This window comes from Callorhinus ursinus, unplaced genomic scaffold (assembly GCF_003265705.2).
Source record: "Callorhinus ursinus isolate GAN/ISIS: 27379988/994484 unplaced genomic scaffold, GSC_fseal_2.0 scaffold4, whole genome shotgun sequence".
Lineage (NCBI taxonomy): Eukaryota > Metazoa > Chordata > Mammalia > Carnivora > Otariidae > Callorhinus > Callorhinus ursinus.
This window is the reverse complement of record NW_027397066.1, coordinates 156,106,816-156,115,732: the sequence shown is the minus strand read 5'-3', so window position 1 is coordinate 156,115,732 and position 8,917 is coordinate 156,106,816. Positions and strand designations below refer to the sequence as shown.

General features: G+C 44.4%; 1 protein-coding gene across 1 annotated transcript; it reads right to left on the bottom strand.

Moving 5' to 3' along the window:
* Window positions 1-2,353: 2,353 nt before the first annotated feature.
* GNRH1 (gonadotropin releasing hormone 1) lies at window positions 2,354-5,632 on the bottom strand. The gene is made up of 3 exons (XM_025873916.2): window positions 5,480-5,632; window positions 4,127-4,222; window positions 2,354-2,536 (listed from the first exon to the last, which is right to left on the bottom strand). The coding sequence occupies exons 1-3, from the start codon at window positions 5,630-5,632 to the stop codon at window positions 2,495-2,497; spliced, it is 291 nt and encodes a 96-aa protein (XP_025729701.1). The 3' UTR covers window positions 2,354-2,494.
* Between the last annotated feature and the right edge of the window lie 3,285 nt (window positions 5,633-8,917).

Genomic DNA, 8,917 nt, shown 5'->3' with positions numbered 1-8,917 from the left:
GAAGTTGCATTGAGGACGTAGAGTTCTTCAAATCCAGGAAGATGTGTAAAATGTTAATAAAGGGATCATTTGCAGTCTCCTCCTTTGGCATTTGGCCATTCGAGAATCAAATTCCCAACATGTTCATGTGAGTCGCAAACCCCTGGATGCCATCCCGAGTCTCTCACATCCGCATGAGGTTGCTGCATGAGCGTCTTTGTAGCCCATTCAGGAAAGCCCACAGAATCCAACAGAATGTAAAAAATAAGTGACTGAGGGGTGCCTGGGCGGCTCAGTCGGTTAAGCATCTGCCTTTGGCTCGGGTCATGATCCCACGGTCCTGGGATCGAGTCCCGCCTCCGGCTCCCTGCTCAGCAGGGAGTGTGCTTCTCCCTCTCCCTCTGCTCCTAACCCCTGCTCGTTTTTTCTCCCTCTCTCTCAAATAAATAAATAAAATCTTTTAAAAAATAAGTGTTACCCTGTTCTTTTAATGTGTTAACTAACATAAAGTTTGTAAATGGTATTTTTTTAATTTTTAATTTTATTTTTTAAAGATGTTATTTATTTATTTGACGGAGAGAACTCAAGCAGGGGGAGCGGCAGAGGGAGAAGAAGAAGCAGATTCCCTGTTGAGCAGGGACCCCGATGTGGGGCTCGATCCCAGGACCCTGGGATCATGACCTGAGCTGAAAGCAGACACTTAACTGACTGAGCCACTCAGGTGCCCCAATGGTATTGTTTTTAATAACAAAAAAGTAGTTACCGAGTGATTGGCAGATGGAAGCCACTCATCCTGCCTTGTATGTATTGATTAGTGAAAATATGCAGTTTTGCCTTTTGTTCCACAAAGTAGGTTGTGAACTACATCTCTGTTTAATTTTATTAAAGGAGGAGTAAGGAAGTTCTTCGACTGAGTTTTAAAGATTCCTCAAATGGAGATATTTGGGGATTCTAGCATTGTGCTGATCTGTATTTAAAAAGGAGGGTTTTTGGACTATTTCTGACCCTAGTTCAAATTCCTTAACACAGGGCGCCTGGGTGGCTCAGTTGGTTAAGCAACTGCCTTCGGCTCAGGTCATGATCCTGGAGTCCCTGGATCGAGTTCCCCATTGGGCTCCCTGCTTGGCAGGGAGTATGCTTTTCCCTCTGACCCTCCCCCCTCTCATGTGCTCTCTCTCTCAAATAAATAAATAAAATCTTAAAAAAAAAAAAACAAATTCCTTAACACCGACCCTTTTTTGAGATGGAGGGGCAGGGAGAGGAGGTGGAAGGTACTGTCTGTCTGAGTGAAACAGGGAAAGGGCCCTGATTGTTGCCATGTGAACGTAGGCTCAGTTTGTCACTGTGCCATCAAGCAGCTTATTTGAAATCTGAGTTTTTCAAATGGTCTCATAATCACTTGGAAGTTAGGAGGATAATTGAGAACTGGTGTCATAGTGTCTGGGACCCCATAGCGAAATGGCCACCAGTAAATGAAGGTGATACATGAGCCCCGGGATCCTGTTTCAGCTCCAATTAACAGAATATAATGAACTAACAAAATACATACTGGCTTTCCAGTCCAATGCCATCAGCTGTTCTTCCTAGTGTGAGACAGGAGCCCTGCCCACGTACCCTGACGGAACTGAGTGGGTCCCTTAAGCCCTCGTCTCCTCCTTCTAAAGGGAAGACAAGAATAGCTAATTTCCAAGGTCACTGCGAGGGTTAATGAAAATGTTTATGCGTCTGTCCCTGCACAAACCTGATGCTGGTCTTTGTGGAGAGTGAATGGTGGTAACACTATTTGACCAGGGTGCACCGGAGTACCTGAATTCTGTCTTCAACAGACTCTATGCTCCAAAGCCTTTCTCAAGAGAGGTTACCGAGATTTGGCAGATGAACACTATTATTTTCAGGCCCGGGTCCCAGGCCCCCACCTGCACCGCTGGCTGTGGTGAGCACAGGAAGGCCCCATGCAGCAGCAGGAGCATTGGACTGGGGGCCCAGCACAGCCTCCTCTCTCCTGAGGCCTCTCGGGTTCCAGCTGACTTCCAAAGGGATCCAAAGGCAGTCTGGGAAGGGAAGTGCTTCCCAAGTGGGAGAAATGGCCGTGGCCTCACTTCTGTGGAGTATAGTAAAAAATCAAGCCACAATCCCACAGAAAACTGTTGCTGTGTCAGATCTGGGGGCCTGGCCCAATAGGTGGCTGTTCTTGGGGCAGGGTGGCAGCGGAGGAGAGCCATGGGATTTCTTCAGCCAACAGTAATGTCAGCTTTATGTTCTCTCCTGTCTCCTGGGCCCCACACTTGGAGTTCTCCCCTTCGTGGGCTTATGGTGCCCCTCCCCCACCAGAGTTCTGCCTTAGAGGAAGACTTAACATTTATGCCACTTTATTCACAGCACAGCACTTCACCATGAAATATGTGAGTTTAGCGTAAGCATATCTGAAATTCACACAATTTACAGATGCTAAATGAGTCACAAGTTTCAACATCAGAATTATACTTGTGTTGTCAATCCTTCTGGTTCAGTAGGTTTAAATCCTCTTCTGCCCAGTTTCCTCTTCAATCAGACTTTCCTAAAATATACATGAGCAAAAAATATATCATGGTTGATTTTACTAGCTGAATTTCACTATGCTTTTGATATCTTAATTTCCAAAATATCGATATAGAAAGAACAGATCCATTTATTTTTGTGCACTAGAAAGTCTTGGAGAGCCTGGTGATGGGTATTAAAGAGGGCACGTTCTGCGTGGAGCACTGGGTGTTATGCAGAAACAATGAATCATGGAACACTACATCCAAAACTAATGATGTAATGTATGGTGATTTACATAACATAATAAAAATTAAAAAAAGTCTTGGAGAGATATAACAGATCATGTGTTTCTACGTTGTTTCATAAACATAAGATCTACATTAATAGTTTAAGGATGGGATGTGATGGAGCTGAAAGAAAGGTCTGATCTCAGGTTTTTTTTTTAAGATTTTATTTATTTTAGAGGGAGAGAGAGCATGCGTGTGAGTTGGGTGGAGGGGAGGCAGCAGAGGGAAAGGGACAAGCAGACTCCATGCTGAGCATGGAGCCTGATGTGGGGTTCGATCCCACAGCCCTGAGATCATGACCTGAGCTGAAACACACTCAACCGACTGAGCCACCAGGTGCCCCTGATCTCAGTTTGTTATTTATTAACCCAGCTTTTGCCTCAATACCTTCTTTCTAAGGTCACATTTGGGAAATGTCACTGCTTGCTATTATTTTTATTATGTGGTAAGTAGGAGTAGACACAGAAAGCCAATAAAGATGTCTGTCTGCTTTTTTTTTTTTTTTTTTGAACTGTGGGTGTGGAAGTTGAAGTCAGTGGACGAAATGAAAGCTCTAGCTTGTGTTTATATATGATTTATTCAGGCTTTCCCTGCTCCTGGGCATAGCTGCTAAGTAACTGTAGTGCCCCTTACTGCTGCAAACAAATGGACCATGGGAGCTCAGAGAGCACCAACGGTGAGCTCAAGATTCAACCTCTATATTCAGCGCTCTGTATACTTTCCTTCTTGTTATCGAAAACCTGCATCAAGTTAGCAGATTCCCATTTTTGGTGGGAATTTGGAGTTTGTTAGAATCCAGTCAGAAAACTGGAAATCAAATATGTGGCTCTGAATTACAAATTTACTAGTTCAGAATTTTTTATTCCAAAGGGGGAAAAGAATAAACTAGAGCACCATTTTTGATTTCTACATTTTTCCAGGGGAAAACCATGTCACACCAAGAACACTGGTGAAGAATTAAGGAATGCCGTGGAGAGGTGTGGATTAGCCTAGATTAGAAGAATCGGGTGGCGGGGAGGGGGGGGACAGTGGTCGATGAACATTCTTGAAGAACTGATATGTAACAGTGGGAAGAAATGTAATAGTCATCCCAAAGGCTAGAACCAAAATTAGGGGGATAAAGTTTACAGAGAGATTTCAATTTAAGGGGTAAAAGGTTCTAACCGTTAATACTGTCTACCCACTGAGAGAGGGTGTCACAAAAATGGTGAGGCCCTACCCTGGGAGGAATTCAAGCAGTCAGGAAGGTAAGCCCCACAGAGGGCGAGAGGTGGTTGTCCTAAGTGGCACCCAGGACCTTTCCATCTCTAACGTTCCATGTTGTTACCGCTGTAACTCACCAGAGCTCCTTTCAGGTCCCTGAGGGGAGATTGGGGCTGGTGGATGGTGCATTCCAAGCGCTGAGGTTCTGCTGGTTGATCAAGCTCTTTGGCTATCTGAGGAAAAAGAATGTGATTCTTGCTGTTGGAGATAAATGGAATGGAACGGTACTTCCCACTCTCACCAAGAACTGTGTGTGGAGAGTGAGGTCAAGGGAATTGTGGAATGAGGACTTAAGAACAGATCCGCCCTGAGGCATTTATACAGAGGGGGTGGGACGTTCTGGGGGTAGTGGTAGTAAGGAGAGAATATTTGCTCCCTAGAGATGATGAGAATGAAGTACTTTGAACCTCATGAGGGGATAGTATACAAAAAGTCCAGGAGCTTCTAGTTATGAATAGGGGTGATCTTTATTTTCTAGTCTTTACTAAACATGTCATAGTTAAATAAGAGTTACTTCACATATAATCTATGGAGAGAAGACTTCAGATTCCAGGACATCTTTATTTCATACTAAATTATCTTTACTATTTCTCCAGAAAGAATGCTAAATGATTTTAAGTTTTTCTAGTTTCCTTTTCTTGGCACTATATTGTGTCCCAGCCCCGAATTGCTCATCCTTTGGGTTCTGTTCGTTTTCCATTAATTTAAGAAACCAATAACAACTGTATTTTTATTAATCCACTATCATTTTGGGAGGTAGCCAGCTAATATCTAAGGCCTCTCTCATGTGATCCTCACATGACCCCAAGAAGTCTCATTTTATAGATAAAAAACCATGTACCTATGTTAGTGCTGGTACTAGTACTGAAATCAATGTATATGAAATAAAATCCAGGATATTTTCCAGTATATATTTTGTATCCTTGAGCTTGCTAACCCCATCCCCACTAGCAGACTCCAAGTTCTTTGCCTAAATGCCCATTTCAGTAAAAAGAAATGATAGGGCATGCACTCTTGAAAAGAATACTTATTTATAAGTTATGAGAATGTACACTGACCTAGTATCATAGATATTTTAAAAGACGAAATAAGAAAAAAAAATAAGCAGAAGTTCTAAGATTTTCTTTCCGAATCCCAAGGAATCATCTTGCTCTGGAGACCTTGGGTCCGTCCCGTCATTTTGAATTCGTTTGGCAATTCTAGGTATTCCGAGTGCGACACGCTACTTCGCACCTGTTGCTGTATTCTCTTGGAATTGTTCCTGTCTGCATAGAAAGCAGGGATGGGACTTGCCTTTGCATATGTCTCATCTCCCCCAGAATACCAGGGGTACCTGGAGCCCAGCATAGCACGGTTGGGGCACACACAGAATGTTAATGTGGACTGAATCACATAAGCCACATCTTATTTTGATGATGAAAGAGCCTTACCTCTTGGAAAGATTCAATCACATTTTCAGCATTCCTCTTCCCCCCAGGACGTAGTCCATAGGACCAGTGTTGGCCTTGGCAGCCCTCCACACATAAGGTCAGCAGGAGAAGTCCAGCTACAAGTTTTGGAATCAGCTCCATTCTAAGGAACATCAATGCAACAGTGAGAATAGACCCAGACTGAGTTGAGGGAGAAGTCAAGACCTTTCTGGTGAGAAGCCTAACGTTTCTATGCTAAGCCTGCAGAAGGCGGAAGGGGCAGTTGCCTGCTTTCACACGCACGCTGAAACACACATCCCCACGTGCTTGCCTCGGGTTTCCTAGCCACTGGGGAGAAAGGCAGTACTTGGAACTTCCATGCTCAGTACATTTTTGTACTAGGCTAGTCTATTTTTATTTTTAGTATTTATTTGGTTACCCAAACTCCCTGATTCCTTCCCTTATCAAGTTTGCCTTTTTTGCCTTAACATTCCCCCCCCACACACACACACAACTCCCCCATAGATTCGTTTTCAACTGTATCAGTTCCTGAGATAAAGAGAATTGGGCCATCTGCTTGGAAAGGTAGCTCCTGCTAGGAATCTCTGGCTAATATAAAGTTGTATGACATCAAATGCATACACTGTGGCACTAATTACATTTTGCTGAGTGTCTTCCAGGCGTAAGTGCTGGCCGGGCCATCTGTGAGCGTGAGAGAGAACTCAACACCTCTCAAAGCACCAAGCCCCAGGCCAGATGCCTCTGTGGCCAAGGCGGCCTTGAATTAGTTAATGACAGGAGGAATTCTCACAAGGTCTTCAAGTTAATTTTCATCTGATGGGAAAGAGACTAAAGACAAAATCAAATACTGGTCGATGAGCTGTTGTAATTATTCCCCAAAGCCTGGATCTCTGTGGCCCTGGGTGACAAGGACCACGAAGGTCAAGGTTTCTTTAGATACCATCATGCCTGGATTTAGCCCTTTGGGTGTAAAATGCCCTATAGACAGACGAAAGCATGTGGTCTCAAAACAAGTGCTAGAAATACAAAGCATTTTACCTGTTCGCGGACAAAGAGCCAAAAGAATCCCGAGCTGCTTTTTGAGTTTGTAGAGCACTGTGATTTTTCATTTTCTTAGCTTCCTTTTTATATGAAACTTTTCCAGGACTGAAATCTTCCCTGCTGGTAAATTAGACTGCACATGGACTATGGGGGTTTTTTAAATAGTAATTTTTTTAATCCTATTCACATAAAGCCCTTTAATAGTGTATGTAATTGGAACACCCACTGATGTATCTATTAAATGTACTTAAATCTTGGCCATTAAAACCTCAGCTAAGACTTTTATAGCTGAGACCCCAATTCAGAGATTAAAATCTAGCTAGGTTGTATTCTCTTGAGGAAACTGACAGACGTATCCAGAGTGGAGGGAAAATAGCTGTCGTACATCAAGTGATGTTAAATGTGCACAGAAAAGCTTTCACAAAGGAGGCCATTTGGTAATTAGAGAAAGAAGCTGAGTCAGGATGCCTGGGAGCTGGTCTCAGCTCTTCAATTCTTCATTTGTAAGAGGAGCTGATTTATAAATAATAAGTGATTATTGGCACTATACCTGTATGCATATAGGATCCTGCAGTAAGTAGATCATGTGAGTCTGAAAATTCTCCAGTCTCCTACCCACCAGGTTCCTTCCTTGACTTATCTGTAAAGCCTTCTATAGCATCAAAAAGCTAAGGAGAAACATTGTAGTTAGGATACACTAAGCCCAAGACCACCTGGTGGGTGGACAGTTTGACTCATTTCAGTAGATACTTATTGAGTTAAAATATACAAATCACTGCGCTAAAGACAGTGGGAACACCAAGGTGAGAAATAGTAGTTAACTGGCATGTGAATAAGACCAACCTCTCTCATTACAACAGTCCTGCCAAGTGAGCATCATTATCCAAATTTACAGAGAGATGTTCCTACCCAGTGGCGAACCCGTGGGATATTTTATTTACACAGTATAAACATTTACCAAAAAAAGAGAGAGCCATTACTCTTTATTACATTTATCTGAATGCATGATTATCTTCCCCTAATTTACCCCTGGGTTGTAACTCATGACAGTCAAGGATCCCATCTTATTTAAACACCTATTAAATCCCTAACATGTAGGAGGCAGAGCAAGATGGCGGAGCAGTAGGAGACCTGGATTTCGTCTGGTCTCAGGAATTCAGCTGAATAGGGATCAAACCATTCTGAACACCTACGAACTCAACAGGAGATCAAAGAAGAGAGTAGCAACAACGCTCTGAACAGAGAAGCGACCACTTACTGGAAGGTAGGGCGTGCGGAGAAGTGAATCCGAGGCGATATTCCGGAGGATAGACGGCGGGGGAGGGGCCTCCGTCGGCCGCTTCTGGCAAGTGCTAGAGCCGCGAGCACAAAATCGGACCTTTTAGAAGTCGGCTCCGCTGAGGACGTCACTCCAGTGGCTAAGTGGGGGGTGGAACCCTCACGGGACAGTGTGGTCTCAGGACCCTCAGGGTCACAGAAAGACCGGGGGTGCCTGAGTGCAGCAGAGCTCCCAGGTATCAGAGCGGGGAAGCCGGCTGCGGAGATGGAGCCAAGGGTCTCAGCTTGGGGTTGCCATAAACTGTGATCCGCGGCCCAGTCGGGCCACTGCTCCTCCAGCAGGGACCCAACAAGCTGCAGATCCGGGGAGACTCCCCTTCCTCCCCCGGGAGGAGTGGCGCGGGAGCGCACCCTACAGGGATCTGCTGGGTTTGGAGACTCCACACGGGGTCGGGTGCCAGAGATAGAAACGCTCGATCACAGGCCGGGTGAGCACGGAGTGCGGCCGGAGACCGGGGAGACGGGAGTGACTGCTTTTCTCTGGGGGCGCACTGAGGAGCGGGGCCCCGAGTTCTCAGCTCCTCCGGGCAGAGAGTAGGAGGCCACTATATTCACCCTGGTCCTCCAAAGCTGTACCGAGAGCTTGCAAGGGAACAACAGCTCCTGAGAGCAAACCCGAGCAGCTTGCTTAGCCCGGACTGACAAGGGCGGGGCAATTCCGCCTCCGGGAAATACATTTGAGAACCACGGAAACAGGCCCCTCCCCCAGAAGATCAGCACGAACAGCCAGCAAGCCAAGACCAAGTTTACCGATCAAGGAGAACGGGAGAACTCCAGCGCTAGGGGAATACTGCACATAGAATTCATGGCTTTTTTTTTTACCATGATTCATTAGTTTTTGCAAAGTTAATTTTTTTAACTGTTTCTTTTTAATTTTTCTTTTTCCCTTTTTCAACCGACATCTTATCAGTCCCTTTTTTAAAAAAATATTTTTTTTATTTTTCATGTTTAGAGTCATATTTTATCCCATTATAGTAGTTACCCTTATTTTTGGCATATATATATGTTATTTTCTCTTTAAAATTTTGAGATACAGTTTCTTCTAACAGATCAAAATAT

Coding starts and splice junctions, on each gene's coding strand:
- GNRH1 (XM_025873916.2), bottom strand. CDS start 5,632: ATGTTCCTTAGAATGGAGCTGATTCCAAAACTTGTAGCTGGACTTCTC. Junction 4,223..5,479: donor TGATTGAATCTTTCCAAGAG/GTAAGGCTCTTT, acceptor CTTTTTCCTCAG/ATAGCCAAAGAGCTTGATCA. Junction 2,537..4,126: donor GGGACCTGAAAGGAGCTCTG/GTGAGTTACAGC, acceptor TGTATATTTTAG/GAAAGTCTGATTGAAGAGGA.